The 19,785-nt window shown below is 40.4% G+C and overlaps 2 protein-coding genes across 4 annotated transcripts in view; one reads left to right on the top strand and one right to left on the bottom strand.

Moving 5' to 3' along the window:
• SNX24 (sorting nexin 24) overlaps positions 1-8,895 on the top strand; it is a 92,320-nt gene extending 83,425 nt beyond the window's left edge. For both annotated transcript variants that reach the window (XM_077171317.1, XM_054652069.2), the window contains 4 exons: positions 1,296-1,390; positions 2,501-2,533; positions 3,396-3,460; positions 8,051-8,895. In XM_077171317.1, the coding sequence (XP_077027432.1) occupies positions 1,296-1,390; positions 2,501-2,533; positions 3,396-3,460; positions 8,051-8,121 (264 nt within the window). In that variant the 3' untranslated portion in view covers positions 8,122-8,895. The remainder of the gene's footprint in view (positions 1-1,295; positions 1,391-2,500; positions 2,534-3,395; positions 3,461-8,050) is intronic.
• Positions 8,896-10,429: 1,534 nt separating this feature from the next.
• Positions 10,430-18,869, bottom strand: PPIC (peptidylprolyl isomerase C). 2 transcript variants are annotated; one of them, XM_054652065.2, is made up of 5 exons: positions 18,570-18,869; positions 14,662-14,775; positions 14,077-14,170; positions 12,212-12,396; positions 10,430-10,991 (listed from the first exon to the last, which is right to left on the bottom strand). In XM_054652065.2, the coding sequence occupies exons 1-5, from the start codon at positions 18,852-18,854 to the stop codon at positions 10,863-10,865; spliced, it is 807 nt and encodes a 268-aa protein (XP_054508040.2). In that variant the 5' UTR covers positions 18,855-18,869; the 3' UTR covers positions 10,430-10,862. The 2 variants fall into 2 exon arrangements, with proteins under 2 accessions (XP_054508040.2, XP_077027431.1); XM_077171316.1 differs by lacking the exon at positions 14,662-14,775.
• Between the last annotated feature and the right edge of the window lie 916 nt (positions 18,870-19,785).

Here is a 19,785-nt window from a genome sequence, read left to right as displayed (position 1 = left end):
CCTCAGCTGTTAAGAAAGTATAGCCTCTGAATTCAGACTTGCAAATGTAAAATAAAAAAATATCCAGTTCTCAAATACTTCTGGTTTTAAATGCTTTTAAGTCCATTACATCTTATGTAATTTTAATATTGAGCAGGTTTTCCTTACACAAATAACCAAACCATTTGCTATAAAACCTGCTATAAAATCTAGATGACTTCTAGATGTCTCTTCCAACCTTTCTTTTTTGTGATCCTGCTATCCTCTATATACCACTGCCTCCCTTGTGATATTGTAATGTAAAAGAATACACATGTGGGAGTAAGTTACCTTCTGAATGTAAGAGTAATGTGTCTTTCCAGACTTGTTTCTTCTCTATATTTATTTCTTCTATCATGGGGTGGGAAAGTGAGCAGGATGAACATGGAAATCTTTGCTTCTAGGAGTCAATTTAATTTTAAATCCAGTGAAGTTTCTTCCATACATACATTCACTTCAGATCAGGCCTTTATGAAGAAAATCTCTTTAAGAAAGCTTATGGCTTAATTTTTCTTGTGAAGTACACGTTTTCAGAATGCATGTCAGTATGAACAATAAAGAAATAGGGGCTTTATCTTTCAGGTGAGACGGTTGAATTTATGAACTGTTTTTCTTTGCCTTGTGAAAACCATAGATCATCTCATCAAGGGAAAAAACAGAGGATGTAGTCTGGGCATTATGTGGCCCTTGTATCACAGTTGTGGAAGAATGTGGCAAGTCTGGCCAGCAGCTGTGTGGTCAGAGCTTTGTCATTCAGAGCCGTAGGGCAGATAAATGGAGTGTATTGTAAGCTGACCTGTCAAGCCAAGCAGGGAGTTTCCCTTGTTGTCATTTACCAAGACGTGCATTAATAAAACTGCACAAAGTGAAGACTTCTTCTGCTCACAAGACAGATGGTAGTCTTCTGTGAGGTGAACATGAAAGCACTAAGCTGAGGCTGTTTTATTTTATACTTTAAATAAACAGAACTTTATTCACAAATGAGCATGCCAGTAACTTAGTTCCAGAGTCAGACATCTGTGCTTGAGAGGAATATAGGTTGGCACCAGTGATGGCAGGTGAAAAAGAATGTAGTAGCATAAGCTGAATGTATTTCTAAGTGATTCATCGAGAACTGTGGTTTTCCTATCAAAATGAGGCATTCCAAAATAGGTGTAAAAATGGAGAACCGAAACATATTGCAAAAGAGAAATGTTGTTTTAGTAGCTTGAATGGAACTGTGCAATATCTAAAATATTTTTTAAACTTGGGTTTCTATTGTGCCTTTTTTTTTACAGACAGTCATTTTAGAAAATGAAGAGCTCCCTAAGATATTTCTCGATTTTTTGAACGTTCGTCATGTACCTACCTTGCCAAAAGCAGAAAGCTGTGGGTAAGCTCTCCTTTACTGAAAAATATATGGAGGCCAAAAGGCCCATATCCACTCAGTGCTGATGCAATTCCATTGACTTAAAATGGTCTTGCTGCCAACTCTAACACTGTAAAATAAATGGGCATTAGGCTAATGTTAAGTATGTTTATGTATCCCCAAAAGGTCGTAAAATAAATCCAGCATGTTCACAACAGAAGGGAAGTTTATGTAATATTCTTGGAAAGCAAAGGAGAGCTTAGATGAGAAAAATATGACTTTCTTGTAGATCATGAAGTATCTACTGAAATGTAAGATATTCATAAGCACTTAGTAAAATTGCATAGAAAGCCTTTGCATATGTTTTATGATCATAGTATCTGCACAAAATAGTGCATCATTCCATGATAATTTTATGATCTCACTCTATGTGTTCAAAAATGAGGTTCTTTTTCCTTTCTGATGACATTACCCCAGTGACCCGATTGCCCATCTCTGGGAGGGGCTCCTAGCCAGTGGCAGAAGGGAATCTTGGGACGATGAGTTTAAGGGCTACAGAAATACCCAAACCAGTGTAACTGGAAGCTCTGTTACCATCTGCAGCTGTGAGCTTGGTAGGCAGAATTTATTTTGCTAGGTAAGATGATGTGGTTGATAGTTCAGAAGCATTACCATTCTGCTCCCCAGAAAGCCATGTGGCCCTTTTCCACTTTGGGGCAGGCTGTTTGGATCCATAGTAGTGAAAAGGCAAATTTACCTGAAGATAATTTTGAGGCCCTTTTATCCTTGGAGGTCTCTATGGCACAGGGCAGTGTCCAGAGTGACTCAGAAGCTATCAGGCTTGTAGTTTTCACTTGCAGTTAATGACATCAGCCAATATCCTCAGTGGAACTACACCTCAGCACTTCACAGATAGATTGATGGAAATTAATCTGTTACAGTAAAATGGATGCTGTCATTTTCAAATAGTGGTGGTTATAAAATGATACAATCTCCCATGTACATTTCCTTATGTGGCATTATGTGGCCACTGACCAGCAAATTGCTCCCTTTGGTGATTCTTAAAGTATTTGGGGGTTTTAATTGTAAAATTAATTTTGTTGTAACCAAAGCTTCCTGTCACTTTACTTGCAGCTCTTTTGATGAAACAGAATCTGAAGAATCTAGGTGAGCTTGATTTCTACTCTTTATAGGGCACCTCATTAAAAAACTACTTTAATTATTGCCATTTACTTTATTTGTTCCTTGCAGTTAACAAATTAGAAGTAGTTTAGCATTAAAATTGTATTTGTTAAATATTACCATCAGCTGTGCTATATCTATCCATTTTTAGTGTGGCTTGAACATCCTTATGCTAGTGTTGAGAAATTCTTTACAAAACTGACAGAACGGTGCCAGCTCTGAAATATATCTGGGAATGTATTTTTTGTAGCAAGATTTAGCAGAAGGAATTAGAGATCTGGGTTCTTCCCCATGCATTTGATAGAGCTTCATCTGCATCTGGTGGCACTACTTGGAATGTATATGCACAGAGCAGAGTGGAGAGGGCTGGGGGAGGCTGTCTGTGCTATGGCTAAGGGTGAGAGTCAGGCATGGGGGGCTTTCAAGGGCTTCTCTCGACAAGTGATGGATACAGCAACTGCTTTGGGGGCTGTAAGAACACGGTGGCATTTTGAGTCAGCTTGGTGGCCTGGAGAGCCTATGGAGCCGGGCTGTAGGTGGTCTTGTAGCCTGCATGACACCACGTGCCAGGGAACAGAGCAGCATCAGGAAGTCTCAGAGCTGCAAGCCAGTCCTCCTGGATGCAGCCCCTTTACTCCAGCTTGACATTGAGGGTTTCAGTGTATGGCTGAGGAGCAGCGAGCTTTGCTTCCCGGAGATGGAGCCTGCCCTTCTGGGCAGCGCGGGTGTGTGGAACCACACTGCATGGCTCCCAGCAGCTCCACCACCTCACTTTATCAAAGCTAGTTTGTAGAACAGTCTGTTTGCTGTCCCTTGATACTGACATCCCTGTTCTTGACCTTTCCAGCAAACTGTCCCACCAGCCTGTGCTGCTGTTCCTAAGGGATCCATATGTCTTGCCTAAGGCCAACGGTAATCAAACCTGTCATCTGTTAACAGCACTTTACTGATCTGACCCTGCACTGCATAAACCACATTATTATTATTAATACTGGCCTAGTCAAATGACACTGGTCCAAAATCTAATAACCTGCCAATAAAACGATAGTTCTTGTGTAAGAAACCATTAAAACACTAAGTGGGGTGGGTGATTTGTAAAAGGGTGGAATTTTCCCCCCAGTTGTTCTCTCAGGCAAACCTACTGAGAATTCAAATCAAAAGAAGAACACTGCTTTTCTTTTCTTGTTGTTGACCCTTTGGCTGTTTTGTCTGAAGGTCTTGAACTTGGAGGCCCAGTCCTTTGTAAGTGTTTTTTCCCTAAACAACAGCTGGTCTACTGCAAGCATGTTTGTATTTCCATTTGGATTATTATTATTATTTCTTATCATTTACAATCTCTGAAGCTCTTTATGGGGAAAAAAGTGTACTTAAAGTGATATATTTCACAAGACATTTACATTAGACTTACGTGATTCAAAAGAGCATTGGAAATTGTTATAAACTCTTTTTTAATATAAAAAGTTCTTTGAATTAATAATTCAGAGAATTTACCCTGTCTCAAATTCAATGTGTGTAGGGAAAAAAAAGTACCATTTTCAGAGTGGGTTCCTCTTAGCTTTGTCATTTTACTTGTTTGAACGTGTTATTTCTAATAAATATTTTATTTTTAAAATGTAATATGCTTTCAAAAGAGAATTTTCTCCCTGAGCTGCACATAGTTTTTTTTAATATGGCATTTTGTTTCATTTCACTAAATACTGTGTGGAAATCTCACACTGCCTTAAAATTAAATTTTTAAGAATAAATTTAGGAAAGAACACTTTTTTGCTTTCCCTAGACAATGGAGTGTACTTCCTTGATATTTTCTCAAGATGCTTCTAAATCCTTGAAGGGAGGGCATAAGGAAGACAAAGCCAATCTCTTTTGTGTGCTGCCCAGTGACAGGACTAGAACATAAGGAGTATTTTCCCAAGCCCAGACACGGGCTGTCCAGAGAGGTGTTGGGTCTCCACTCTTGGAGACACTCAGAAGCTGCGTGGCCATGGTCCTGGGTGACTGTCTGGAGGTGCTCCTTCTTGAACAGGGGTTTGGACCAGATCACCTCCAGTCATCTCCCAGCTGCAGCTGTTCTGTGGTTCTGCTGTTTTTTCAAGCTGTTTGCCACAACCATAGGGATGACCTCATATATTTTGAGAGGGTTAAGCAGTCTCTCTTGCAGGCAGCGACCATGCTAGCTAGTAGTGGGGCCAAACACTATTGATCCTATGAAGACTTACTGAACTCCAATATGTAACTAGAGTGAAACTCAGACAACAGAGGTCCAGTGTGATTCAGGTCCACATCAGAAGACACATTACAAGGCTGTTTAGCTTTTACTTTGACTTAGCACTAGTCTGATTTCACAGACTGAATGTTCATTTGAGGCTGAAGTGCAGATCACAAAATCGATGAGCCAAAGCACAGTAAGGGAAGGGGGTCACTGCACAGGGTCACATCTGACCCAAGTGACAACAGTAATGAAGAATCACCCACAGAGAAACCTCTGTTTAAAATTTGGTCCAGATGCTGCCTATACTAATTCTTCGAGTGAGCCACATTGCATGTCTTAATCTTAGTGTTTAATGCTCCTCCTAATTATATACTTGATTCCTCAAGAGCCTGGTATAAATTATGAACATCATGTAACTCCATACCATTCTGAAGAGAGAAAATGGATTTCATATACTGTTATCCCAAAAAACTGAGACAGATCTTAGTATTTCCAGCCCACATGTAACATTTGGCTCCAAGACTTCAAGATTCTGCAGTTCTGTGATGGTATTTATCTCCCTTCCATAATATGTACTCTGAGTAAGGCTCCTTTTTGTGAAATCATTAGGAACTTTCCAATGAATTTTGTAACTGTTCTTTGAAGTAATGCAAAAAAGCATTAAGATAAAGCCCTCTTCTAATGAGTAATATGTTTATATATTGAGTAGGCCTCATTAATGACATGATATAAAGGACATTTCAGATTCTTGCCAAGGCATTTTCTGACCTTGATCCACAGTATTTAGAATTTTATATGGCAGGTGAATATTCTTTGTATTTGAAAGCCCTAAAACATCAAATTCGCTGCAAGTCATTCTTTAACTAAATGAATTAAAACACAAATTAGAACGTGAGTTGTGGTTTAAAAAAGGAAGAAGAAAACCAAGTCCTGAGTCTAGAGCCTCTACTAGTTGACTCAAGTCTAGTTAGAAAGGAACAAAGTTTTTACAAAACTAGCATTGCCTTTAATTCTTCTTTGTTTTTAGTTTGCAGCACAGAGAAAATATAGATGAGCTTTCTAAAATTTTCCCTCTCAGATTAGTTCTTACTTTGATAGACTCTGATTTCTTTCTCTGTAAAAACAGCCAAGGTTGTTCAACCTATGACCAAAAGTAAGTGTCTGTTAACAAATAACTATTTATTATATGCTGTCTTTGAAGAAGGTGAATTTCAATCAGAAGTCTTTCCTGGATACAGGGATGCCTGTGTTAACATATTTCAATAAGTAGGAAACAGGGTGAGTTTTAAACAAAATAAAAAACTATTTCTGGAATATAATACTCAAAGAAAATTTTTACCCTGTCATTGCACTGTGACTTGTCATTATAAAATACAATCTTGCCATTACTCTAGTGACTGGGCTTTAAGCACTGTTGAATTGCAAGACAGTTTTTCCAGAAATAAGATGCACAGTTACGAACCTCATTGATTTTCAGATTCCCTTTTTCAAGATGTATTTAACAATCTGAGGGCCCAAGTGTACATTACTTTTTGTGTAAGGGTACAGGGAGAAAGAAAAAATTAATGTTCTCAAAAAAAAAAAAAGGAAAAACCTAATGTGCTTCAAACTGAAGATGATACTTTGGAAGCTAAAAAAGTGGGATCTTACATTTACTGTCAGTTGTTTGAAAATTGTTCTGATGGTTCTTTAAGCCATGCAGGAGTCACGGATCTGCAAGACTGTGCTTTGTTGTGTTTATACTTAAGTTTTATATATATATATATATGTATATTTTAGTTTCATTTAATTTAAATTGATATGCTTGATTTTTTAAGTAGAAAAGGCTCACATTAAATCTAATGTTGTGCGGATGCATCATTTTGAAAATTAATCCTTATTTTCCTATATATACTGTATGTTATAGAAGAACCAATAAAAACTGATATCATTTAATCTACAAGGAAAGCATCTGATCACCTTTACAAGTGTATTTTGGTAACGTTAATGACAGCTGCATAGGGTTATTCTGCCAGGGTAATTTGGGACAGATGATCTTACAGGATTTGAGGAAACACTAATGGATTCAAAATATCAGCAAGTCATTTCTAATTATGTCTTACTATGAGAAGCTGGGTAGAATTATGCATAACTTGTTTACAGGGGAGGTTAAAAACATCCTAAAGTATCTATGTTCATAAAATCTGTAATATTCTGAAATCACTTTATTAACAACGAAGAAATAACACATTTAAGACAATAAGGATTGCATTGATAGGGTCCAAATCTACCTTTGTTCTGTATTTTTAATTCCAAAATTATTTATGTGAAAGAGTTAGGGGCAAACCCTAATTCCCACCCACATTAGGTGATCTAATTTATCACATACTAATGATTTTTATAAAAGTTGCATTTTTCCTTTGTGAATACCTGTAGGCTGATAGTTGAAGCTTTGTTTCATGTGGAGAGTTCCACATCAGGAACCGTCTACTCTTAGCAGGAAATCCATTTCTAGTATACTAACAATTTTAAGGTTGTAAGATGTGATCAGAAATTCTTAGTTTTAATGTCTGGTGATTTAAATAGACCCTTCATTAAAACCTCAGATGTTGGTGCATTTCAAAAATCTTTTTAATTCAACAGTGTATATCCATGTACATGGATCTATTATTGTGTTCTATCTGGCAATTCTTTCATGCCAAATGGAACATGAAAATTAACTGGCAGTTTCCTCTGCATCCATGACAACAAAGTAGTGGGAATTTTTTCCATCAAGTACTGTAGGATGACATTTTGTAATGTAACATTTTATGTTGATTGGACAACCTGAAAATTTCTTTCCTCAAATAATCATTTTTGTACAGGCATCCTCAGGTCTTCTCCGTCTAAACATCGCTGTAAACCACAATACAAAAAACAGCTTTGAAGTATTCCCAGTAGTAATCTAGAAATTTCTTCAAGTATATTGAGATTTTGTTAGAAACTGAATTGCCAGTGTAATCCATCTTCCTTGTGAGAAAAGATTCAGATAAAGAGCTGGAGCCTAGCAGCCTTAAGTATTAGAACATCCCTTTAAATCAATAAGCTACAAATCTGGCAGCGCATTCATGCAATGCCCACTGCTACCCTAAAGTGGCTTTAGTGCTGAAACAGCATTACTAATAGCACATCCCCAACGTGGATAAACAGTTGAGTGATGCAGTAACCCAAAGTAAATGAGGCCTTACCTAGTTAAGTTTCACAAAAACATTTATATTGTACTTACATGGATAAGAAAGTAAGTTTCTTCCTTTTTTTTTTCCCTTTTTTTTCAGATGACTTTCCAAATGTAGTTATAGACGGCATTCTACATGGAATATTTTATCCTCACTTACTGCCCAGGTAGAAGGTAATACGAGGCAAGAAGAAGCTGAAGTCATGGTTAATAGAATTAACAGGAATAAAATTCTGTGATGTGAAAATTATGCTCAGAAGCAAGAGGCACAACCTCAGATTAAGTTCAAGCATTACGACTTTTTAAATAAAATCACTGTCATTACAGTTGCTGCTTTTAAAAAAGATATGGAAACAACAGTATTGAAGTTATTTATACTTTCTATATAGTGATATGCTCTGTTTAACACTAAATGTTCTAAGTCATACACTGAACTATGCTAACCTTTGAAGAGAAAAGTTTTACTAATTATTTCTATAATTTCTCTTAAAGCAAACACTAACCATTTTGCACCAGGATTTTTCCCAGCACATTACCCATTGCTGGCACTGGATGGATTAGAAGTGCTGAAGAGAGTGTGTGCAGAATTGGAAACATGCTTTCACATTCTGAAACACACAGCACTCTCTGAGGAAATTTTCTAGGTTTCAGTTTAAATTATTTTACCTACCAGGAGTTTCTCTATGGCTTTTGCACATCTCCATTCGGTTATGACATCTAACTTGTGTGTTTGTTTACTTTCCACACCAACTTGCTGACTGTATTCCATATATTAACATTTTATAAGTCACAGAACATACAAATCTGTGGTAAACTAAAGCAAGAATATTATTAAGATTATGATCAAACTAAAACTGATACATATATATGTATGTTCAGATTTAACTGGAAACTTGTATGTGTGCTGCTGGACATTATAAAATAAATTACTAGGACATGAATGTACCATTTCAGTGGTTTTTTTGTGAAATTTTTCTATTGAAATTTTTCTGAGATTCTGTTCTCTGAGATGGGTCTCACAGATGTCTGTCTTCCCAAGAAGTGTGAGAAAATACCTGTGTGTCTGCTCATTTAAAGCTCTTAGCTGAACATGGTAGCCTTACAGAACTGTATGTCTCGGTGAAAAAAATTAAGGTTAATGGAACACAGAGGAAGTCACTGGGCTCATCAGCAGAAGGGAATGCTACACAAAACCAGCAATGACAAAGCTGGGCACAAACATAAATCAGATCCTGGAGACACACAGGTTGCTCTAACTGGTAAATGTGTTTGGAAGCCATCTGGAGAAAGTGGAAAGCTGGGACTTCAAAAAAAGGTAGGCCTGTGACTGCAGCACTTGTTCAGGTACCGTAACTTTATGAGGTCTGTAAGCTCAGCCTCCAGGAGAGCTTTCAGCTACTGGCAGACTGAGGCATTCTCACTCCTGCTTGCTAACCCTGCTCCCAGAGCTGCTTTTCAGAGAATTTTACTTTAAACAGCTATTAGAAAGAAAAGTGATCAGAGGCAAAATGGAAATCTGATTGCCTAGCCCTAGGCAAATTTAGAGGCCCTTGCCAAGTTCTCCTCCAGTTCTGTTTGCAGAGGACAGTAGTCCTTTCGCAGGTCTCTGAAAAGGAGTGTCCTACCTTCAGGAGAGGCCCAGGGCTGTGGATGAGGAACCAGCAGGAGCATCCTCTAACAGCAAATGATATGAAGAACCTAGGGTAAATCCCTGCCCACAGTTTTTTCCTGTTTCCTTGTGAGTGGAATGCCAATAGGTACCTACAAGCTCTGTGCTGTAGCAGCCTCTTCTGCCCTGAATCACTTTGGCTCTGGATACACCTCAAAGCTCCTTCAGGACACCCTTCAGGAAATGAGTCATTACAAAGAGGAGTAGTGTACTGCCTGCCTGTGTAACAGGTGGATGAGCCCTTAATCAGATCTTGGCACTGCCTCTTCCACCTTGAGTCCTAAAACAGTCAACTCAAAACAAAAAAAATCCACATATCTGCCCTGAACTTAACATAGGTGTCTCTTAAGTGTTACCCTACACTGACCTCCTTTGAAAGCTACCAGTTGTCAGCTTAAGAGTTATTTATGAAGCATCACAAAAAAAATGAACCTAAAGTTCTCAAACTTACAGCAAAACGTAAAGAAAAAGTGTTTGAGCTTTAATATAAGTAACATTAATTAAGTGTTACAAAATTCACCAAAACAAGAATTCTTCTGTTTTAATCAGTTTCTAACAGACTACCTAATTTAATAATAAGACAGAAAAGCTGCTTGTTCTTGATCACAGAATGGTATCTCAGTACTGCGGTTTTCTGAAAGACAGAAGGGACTGACATGTTTAGATTAGGAAAATTTACCATCTCTGCTCTAACCTTACAACCTTATCTCCTGAAAAGCAATACCCCCTGCATATTATGTGGAATCAGTTGAGGTGAAAAAAAAGACTTTGGGGGGGGGGGGGGGGTGGAGTAAAAAATGCTCTCAAGTATTTATCTGAAAGCAAAGTTTATTTATTCAAAACACTTCTATATTTTACCTTTTTTTTAAGTTTTTAGAAATGCTGGTAGTGTTACAGTAAATATTTTCAGTTGAAAAGACAAAAACAAATATTGCTAAAATTTCCAAACAGAACAAAATTACTATATTTTAAACCCTGGAAAAATAGAATTACTTCTATAATTTTTCATTAAAGACTTTTTCTGCAAGATCTAGAATTTGGTGGGATATGTCTTGAATTTCAAGGAGTGGCAGCTCCAACAAGTTGTTATAGAAATAGTCATATCCCTTCTGTATTTGGCAAATGACAAGTACTGCCTAAATGTAACTTCAGCTGTTTTGAGGAGAAAAACTTGGTGGATCATTGAGATTGGTCAAAAACCAGCATTAAAGACAAGTTGTACTTTTCATTCTGACTATTGGTCTCACCAGTCACCAACTTCAACTACAAATGGTTCCTTTACAGCTATTTTGCCACTGTTCACAATCACACAGTCTTGAAGGGGCCGATCATGTTCATCTGTCTGCTGGAGTTCTATCGAGTGCACCACAGACTGTCAAACAAAAAAAGAACAAACAGAAAGGTTCAATTTAGCCAAAGAAACTCCAGTGGCTGAGGTCTGGTGCCACGGAAACAAAAAAGTGCACCTAACATCACTGCTTATTAACCAGTTTGTGAACAAAGTCCTTTACCCTGTAAACTTCCCATATCCTTTTCTTTCCACATTAGCAGTTGTGCCACTCTGTAAATCAAACACAGTTGATAGAAGCACAGGGAAAGCTGTTTGCCCTCCTAGAAAATCCTTCAGCCAAAAAAAAGTTTTGAAGGGGCAACTAAAAATATACATTCAGCTGATTAAGCTGGCACATACGGGATTATATCTGTGGCCTATGAGCAAAAAGTGAATCCAGAGATCACAAAAGGCAAGCATGATTATTTTTCTAATTATACAGCATAACTGCACTTCCAGAAATCTGGTTACTGCTTTTACCTTTAGCATATAACACACACATACAGATTTTTAGTGTGGTACCAGTATTTTTAAAGGACAAAATTAATTTAGGTATATTGACAGCTTGCTTTTTATATTTATCCATTAAGCTGACTAAACTGAAACTTAAGTCTAAATAGCTTCTCAAAAATTTACAGCTACTACTGTAGATCATGAAAATGGAATTCAGTATGAATGTGGGAGTGAGGGGCAAGTATTCTGATGAAGTTTCCAAACTCCTCAAAGTCCAGCAGCTCATGTTTTCCCCAATAATTTCAAAACACAAATTAAAAAGGAATAATCCATAAGGAGAACCAGACTAATAAAAATATAATCACTTGAAAACATAATTTTTTAGCTGAAAATTTGATTTGGCCTCTCATCAGTATGTGTTTGCCTGCTTTACATTCACATGTTTCTAAAAACCCTTAGTAGTGAAAGTGTTACCCAGAACTACCATGCACTACAAAATTTGATTTTAGCCTGTAGAAAACAGTGTTACTGAAAGGAGGAGCTGAACTCTCTTCATTTGTAATTTGCAAAGGTGTAATTTGCAAAGTGTTGATTTCAGTGCTTAGCAGTCTGAAGTAAGGGCTGTGAAAGCCAAAAGCATGGTACAGGTTTCCACTTCTGATATTTCACTTCTAAATTATCCAGCTGGAGCTCCTCACAATCATTTTCTACCATGTACATATTAGATGAATAATGAACTGTCTCTGAACAGGGGTAACAGGGGTATAATGGGCACAATTTGTCCAGATCAACCACTACTTTAAACTTACCATTCCATCAAGGACTTTGCCAAATACTACATGTTTTCCATCTAACCAGGAAGGCTTTGTCACACTGATGAAGAATTGGGATCCGTTGGTGTCTGGGCCAGAATTAGCCATGCTAACCCATCCAATTCCATAGTGTTTGAGCTTGAAGTTCTCATCAGGAAATCTTTCGCCATAGATGCTTCTTCCTATGACAAAAAAAATAAGAAAGCAGACTTTAAAAAAATAAATAAGAAAAAAAAGCTGCTTTTTGTTCAAAAATGTGGAAAATGAAGTACAAATTCAGGACTTGAAGATTCATTGTTTAAGTAAACACAGCAGCATCACTGTCAAACCATCAGCAACTCCATAACTAAAATAATTTTTTGTGTAAAGGTAGGCTAAACCACTACACATAAGGAAGGAATAGTCAAAGCCGATGATGCTTTATCCCTTGAATTTAAGCAAGCTGAATACTTTCAAAGGTCTGGCTTACAGACACCACTGAATAATAGTATAGTTCATCCTGTTGAGCAAATTAAAGTACATATTTATGGCCACCAACAATAAGATGTAATTGTCACAAAATAATGTTTTGTGACAATTTCAGTATTTAAACCTTTCCCTTATGCTAAGAAATTGCTTTAGGCACGTTTAAAAGCATATGAAGACCAAATGGAAGTTAGACTAAAATATTTGGTGTGTATGTGTACAACCATGACATAAAGATTCTGATGTTTTTAAAATAGTTCAGAGAAAAAACACATCAGTCATGGTTAAACCACCATCACTCTAAAAAGAGAAGGCTGTCTGTCTCACTCTTTGCTTGTCCAATGCCTAGCACAATGGGGACACTTTTCCCAGCACCACCAGATGCTATCCCAATAAACAACATCAGCAAGCAAATAATTGCTGCCTACCTTTAATGCTAAAACTATGTCTTTGGTATTATGGTCATCCCCAGTGCTGACTGCTATGAAAAGGAATGAATGTTTTCCATTCTATCCCAGCAGGGAAATCACTAACAGTTCATGCAGACAGTTCAAATTGTAGCATGTCAAGAATGTGCATGTAAAGGAAGAGAAGATATCTGCAGCCAGAGTGAGTGCAGTGCAAGAGATGCTGTGCTGGCATTGCCCCCTGAGTGTACTGAACTGTTCTTCTGGAGGCTCAGGAGGGAGAAGTGATACACACAGCCAGGACTCACAGCACCAGCAAGTTTACGGTTTCAGTTTTAGTAAGAGAAAAAGGGAGAGAGGGCATGACCCTCATCTTCTAATTTCTTTCTCTCTCCCTGTTAAGAAATTCCTTCTCACAGCACATTTCAGAGGTTCCTCAGAACAGACTGAGCTGAGGGCAGAGAGGACAGCCTCCTCCTTCCCTACCTGCCTTCCCTCTACGCGCTTTCACTGTTTCATCACGGATTAGGCTTCTGCTGGATGGCTTGAATTGGTTCACCTATACATGCAATCAGTGAGTGCCTCAGGGAAGGAGCGCTGTCACAAAGCCAGAGCAGGGGAAGGGTGGAGACATCCATCTTTTGGAGACGGTAAGTTGTAGGAGCAGCTCAGCTGGTCACGTGGCTCCAGCCCAGCACGCAAAGCCATGCTTCTTGAATGGGGACAAGTCACAGACAGAAAAGAGCTATCTGCAAAAATTGAGGACAAAGGAAGAGCTACACATACTTATAAATCAGATAACCCAAATAGCTGCAGCTTAGGCTACAAGACACTTGGAAAAGTACTAGGTGCTCTAAACCAAATGTGGGCTGGTTTGGGGTTTTTTCATTTATCTGAGCAGAAACCATGAAGGAATATGCTGGTTTGCCCATACTTTCAGCAGACATTTGAACAAAGAAAAGGGAACCTGGAAGATACTAAGTATGTTACCTCCTGATCCATCTCCAGCTGTAAAGTCTCCTCCTTGAATCATGAAGTCTTTGATCACACGATGAAATTTACTTCCTTTGTATCCATATCCTCTCTAAGAAAATGAAATAATTCTTTAAATGAATGTAACATCCAGTTCTATATACAATCATAGGAAATACACAAGTTGTGAACAGCTAGATTTCACAGAATATACCACCAAGGGATATAATACTGTCTAGAAACATGTTAAACTGAGGTGCAGGTAAAAACATCTAAACTGCACTGCCACAAAGAAGGTATTTATTCAGGTGATCAAAGCCATTGTCTTTATTTGACTTTTTTGTCTGTATCTGACCACAGTAACTCCATATGCTAGATCTGCAAGGCAGGTACAGATTGAGGTGCTCATATCCAGCATCTGGTAATTACATCTTGCAAACCAAGGACCTGAGAAGACACACACTAGTGTACATCCCTGGGGATAGCACTTGTGCACAGGCTCCAGTGAATGAAGACTGACAGTTCACAACTGAAACAGCATTAAACACACACTGCTGCGCAAGCCAAACTTGAGTACACAGCGGAAGAAAACCACAAACATACTTCTCCAGTTGCCAACACAATGAAGTTCTCCACGGTCTTTGGGACAACTTTTCCAAACAATCCAATTACAATTCTTCCGACATCTTTGTCTCCGATCTTCACATCAAAGAACACCTGAATATTTTTGTGAAGGGAACAAAAGTGATATAGATGTGAGCACAGCAAACAGCCAAGCTTTTCAAAGAGTAAGGTGGTAAGAAATTACTTCTGGCTGGTTTGTAGTAATAGTATCCTGCAATTTCTAAGGGTGCTGTTTCAGAGAAATCCTTTCAGAGCCTCCAAAATCAGGTTATGCAGAAAACTGTTTGAGAAATGGTGACTATATGTTTTGATTCTTACTACTTTTAATGGCTCAGTGAGACTGCTGTATCTCAAGTTTGAATAGTGTTCAAGAAGATTTTTCCCAAACATGTAAGTCTTTAAAGCTGAATGGAAAAAATTAAATATGAAAGTAAGGAAGAACAACAATTCTATTCCCATATGGGGGAAATAACAAGGAACTATAGTACTGACACTCCCCTCAAATGACCATTTGCTATCCACTCATAATCTTCTGTTTTAGGTATCAGTAGATATACACAAAAGCCTAAATTCCATTGAATTGACAAACAGTGGGAAGAAAATCCTTTGGCTCAAGCAAGCAGTTGCCTTTCTAAACATGAGTTCAAATCTAGCAGAGAAATAACCAGGCCAGATTATTCAGCTGATTGCCTAAATCTTCAATGTATATGTCACTGAAAAGCAACTTCAAAAAGACAAATGAGTTACAAGACATTTTAATGAATCTATGAATGCATATTTGAACGTGCAAAAATGTTCCAATAATTACTGAAAATAGGAACAGCTGTCAGGAAATGAGGCATTTTGAAGTTCTGAAAAAGTTACATAAAGGCTATTACAACTTCTAGGAAACAGCAATGTGTATTCCTATGATGTGGTATTTGCTGTTCCTTGTGGCACTCAACCAAGCACTACTTGTCTGTAATGCTAAGAAATTAGTCCAATAATGATAATAAATGATCACAGTCTCTCCAATGTGAATGCCTCTTTCACGCTTTCCTACTAAACATTTCTACCATTTCTTGATCTTCTATGTGGTTTTGACTGTTGAACTTTTGGCTAACACTATAAAAGCGCTATAAAGGAAATAAAATTCCTTTTGATACACCTCATTCATTTCCTTGACACTTGGCACTGAATAACACACTTCTTAGATATGTGGCTCCCAAAGTATTAACAGCACACTCTCACTAACTTTTTAATGGTTCTATAAACAAATCTCTCTGAATTGTGCCGCCAGGGTTATCTAGGTAAGGGGCATTGCCTTTCTACGTTTTCTAAAACCATTGCCTGTCTATTTTGCCTGGAAATGTTGTTCTAGTACGACTGCCTGAAATACATGGGCACATATAAGTAAAAAGACCAAGGCTACCAAGCAATCACCCCACAGAGCACGAACATCATACACTTTGTTGACAGCACAAGGAGACAAGTTCGTCATACGCTGCAAGCCTAGCACAGCCACAAGGCTTCATACGTGGCACTGCTGCTTGCCTAAGCAACAAACCCAGTATTAAAAATGTGTCTCTGCATATTTTTGGCCACAAAATCAAGTACGGAAATATTTGGTAGCCCTAGACACTATTTCTGCATAGAAAAGCCATGTTCTCATGAGTGTATTTCCACAGGTTCCCTGGAAATTCAGGGAGCATGTAGACACTTGTGAGCTGGTTGATACAGCATTTTTAAATCTCAAAAAACATCTGGCCAAATTCTTCACCAAAAACTCTGAAAGAAATTAAATATTATAAATTTTCAGTCTTATTAATATTTTTATAAATATTTAATCATATTTACAATCTGCAGTTAAGTATTTCAAGACTGAAATGAAAAAAGAACACACCAGTAAGAGTGGCTGGTTCTCATAAAAAGATTCATATATAATTTACACAAGATGCTGTACATCTAACTGAAAAAATGGACAAGAGCATTCAATTATTTAAGGAAACTAAAGTGACTTTGAAAGGAAGATCTCATGATTCTTAAAGACCAGCTAATGTAATAACCTCATAAATGCAAAATTACTGTCTATGGTGTAAAGCCACAACAAGGGGGCCAAAATACATCTGGAATCATCCTGAGTAGTTTAGTGAAAGGTTTGGCTTTGGGCTTGTGAAGGTCAGAGAAGGAAAAGAAATACTAGAAATAATTAAAATGGATACAGTAAAGAGATGGGCATAGCTACATCTGTACTGTGAGTTCACACCCTGAGTGCTGCATGTAATTTTGGCCTATCTACTGCAGAATGATAAAACCAACCTAAAAAATGTTAAAAAATGGGCAGAACAGATGCCCAACAGGTACAGAATATCTTTTATATGAAGAAAGGTTACAGAAAACTACTTAAACTGGAAGAGAGAAAACTGGTGTGTTTTTTTGAGCTCTGTAAAGTTACTACTGCCTAGGACACAAAAAACTGGCAAAGCAATTCTTTATGTGCCACAGCTATCAGAGAACAGCATAACATTATATATAGCCCAGGCAGAAGAAATGAAGAAGGAAAGTACTTTATTTATAATTAAATAGAAATATATTTCCAGAAGATTATTTGAAGGTCAAATTTACCCTTCCCCCCCCAAAAAAAATCAAATCTGTGGTCTAGAAGTCCATGGCAATGAAACTGTAAGCAGTTGCAGACAACAGAGGCAATGAAGCACAGAGATAAAGGCACAGTCCGTGGCTTAGGATACTGAAGCCATGCTAGAGCAAGCAGTTCTGCCCCTGCCATTCCCTGTCACACTTTCATGAGTGAAGGGGTCTTTCCCAGCATGGACACATTCTCTCCTGACTGCAGGTGGAAAAACACTTGGGGGTTGAAACACAGAATTCCAAAGCTGGACTAAACATCCCACCTCCTGCACCAAACAAACATTTTTTGGAAAGAGATGCTGTCATGGTAGCGTAGTTAGGCGCCTCCCTATCCCGCCAGCCAGCCCCACAGCCCACAAGTCCATCTCCTGGCCAGTACCATTGCAATCTGACCCAACCTCCCCATTCAACCAGAGCCACCAATTCTCTTCAGGGCAGAGAACTGCGTCCAGGTGGTTCTTGGATATCTCCTGTGAGGGAAACTCCACAGCCTCTCTGGGCAATCTGTTCCAGGGCTCAGTCACTTTTGTGCCCTGCACAATAAAGAAGTTCTTCATATTCAGGTGGAACTTCCTGTGTACCAGCTGGGCACCACCGAGCAGAGCCTGGTCCATCCTCTTGGCACCCTCCCCTCAACATTCTCATTGACATTGATAAGGCCCTTTCTCAGTCATGCCTTCCCCAGACTGAACAAGCCCAGCTCCCCCAACCTTCCTGGCAAAGGAGATGCTGCACTCCCCTGATAACTCCGTAGCGCCCCGTTGGATCCTCTCCAGAGTTTCAGCAGAGAGGAGGAATGAATAAAACCCATGGCACAGACGAGCCCCAGAGCAGTCAAACCCCGCCCCGCTCGGGGAAGCCTGGCAGCACCAGCAGCCACAAACTGCCCTGGCAGCAGCAAAGGCTGCAGCAGCGCTGGAGGGGTGAGGAATTTAAAAGTTTACACTTCTGCAAGCCAGAGGGAGGCTCTGCTGGCCCGAACTCCGCGATGTGCCAGTGCCTACCGAAAGGCGGCAAGCCCAAAGGGGTTAAAAACCAAGTAAGCAACCAATTAACCAACCAAGAAAACCCAATAAGACGGTGAAGCTCTGGCGTTAGGCCAAGCCCGCCCCAAGCCCTGTGTGCCCGGGGCCGGCTGTGGAGCGGGCCAGGGCAGAGGTCGGCCGGCTCCCCCGGGACGCCGCCACGGCCGCGGGACATCCCGGCCGCGGGCCTCGCCCGACCCGAACCGAGGCTTCCCGGCGGAGGGCGAGAGTCACCTTGGCTGTCACGCTGGGTCCCCTCCTCTTGAAGGCCTCGGCCACGGGGGCCAGGAAGCACAGACAGGCCACGGCGCCGAGCAGCGCCCCGCGGGCCATGGCGCCGGCCGAGTGCTGCGGCGCCTGCGCCGGGGAAGGGCGGCTCCTCCCGCCGGGGCGGGGGGCTCCCGGGAGCGGCTGCCCGCCCCAGGGAGCGGCCATCCGTCCCGGAGAAAGGCCACCAGTCCCAGGGGACGGCCAGCCATCCCGGGGAAAGGCCACCCATCTAGAGGAGAGGCCACCCATGCTAGGGAGGGGTCATCCATCCTGAGGAGCCATCATCCATGCCCGGGGAGTAGCTACCCATGCTAGGGAGCGATCACCCATCCCAGGAAGCGGTCACGCATGCTAGGGATCGGTCACCCATCCTGGAGAAGCCGTCACCATCCCAGCCGGAGTGGTGACCCGGCGCTGCCCGGGGCTCCCAGGACGGGCCCGGCGCCCTGGCTGGATCCGGGGCGGGTGCTGGATTCGGCGCGGGCTCGGTGTTGCACCTTCTGATGGGCGGCGGGGAGCCGGGTGCCCTCCGCCTTGCCGGCCTCGCTCAACGGGAGCTACGGTACCGGAGACGGGCACAGCCTTCGGCTTCGGCCGAGCTGTGTGCCCAGCAGGCTCCCACAGGTGGGTGAAGAGGCCAAAACAGTAAACGCTTGAGAGATTGAGCCAGCAGTGTGCCCTTGAGGGAAAGGGCAATGGTATCCTGGGCTGCATTCCAAAGAGTGTTGCCAGCAGGTGTAGGGAGGTGATGCTGCTCCTCAGCCCTGCTGAAGACACATCTGGAGTGCTCTGTCCATTTCTGGGTTCCTCAGCATAAGAGAAGTGTGGAGCTCCCGGAGCGGGTCCAGCACAGGGCAAGAAGAGGACTGGAGCATGTCTCTTGTGAGGAAAGACAGAGAGAGCTGGCCCTGCTCAGCCTGGAGAAAGGATGACTGAGATGGCACCACATCAATGTCCATGAGTATCTGAAGGGAAGGTGTCAAGAGGATGGACCAGGCTCTGCCTGGTGGTGCCCAGAAACAGCATAAGAGGCAACAGGCAGAAACTGATACACAGGATGGTCGACCTGATTACAAGCAGGTACTTCTTCACTGTGCAGGTGACTGCACATTGGAACAGATTTCCCAGAGAGACTGCAGACTCTCCTTTATTGGAAATACTGAAGAACTATCTGGGCTCA

The sequence above is a fragment of the Agelaius phoeniceus genome, chromosome Z (assembly GCF_051311805.1).
Source record: "Agelaius phoeniceus isolate bAgePho1 chromosome Z, bAgePho1.hap1, whole genome shotgun sequence".
Lineage (NCBI taxonomy): Eukaryota > Metazoa > Chordata > Aves > Passeriformes > Icteridae > Agelaius > Agelaius phoeniceus.
Note: the sequence above shows the minus strand (reverse complement) of the source record. Positions and strands in the feature narration are given on the sequence as shown.

Bases quoted from the DNA above. Each gene is read 5' to 3' on its own strand.
- PPIC (XM_054652065.2), bottom strand. From the start codon at position 18,854: ATGGGTGGCCTCTCCTCTAGATGGGTGGCCTTTCCCCGGGATGGCTGG. The intron at 14,171-14,661 runs GTATGTTTGTGG...TCATTTTCTTAG, and splicing joins TTGTGTTGGCAACTGGAGAA to AGAGGATATGGATACAAAGG. The intron at 10,992-12,211 runs GTAAGTTTAAAG...TTTGTTTGACAG, and splicing joins GCAAAGTCCTTGATGGAATG to TCTGTGGTGCACTCGATAGA.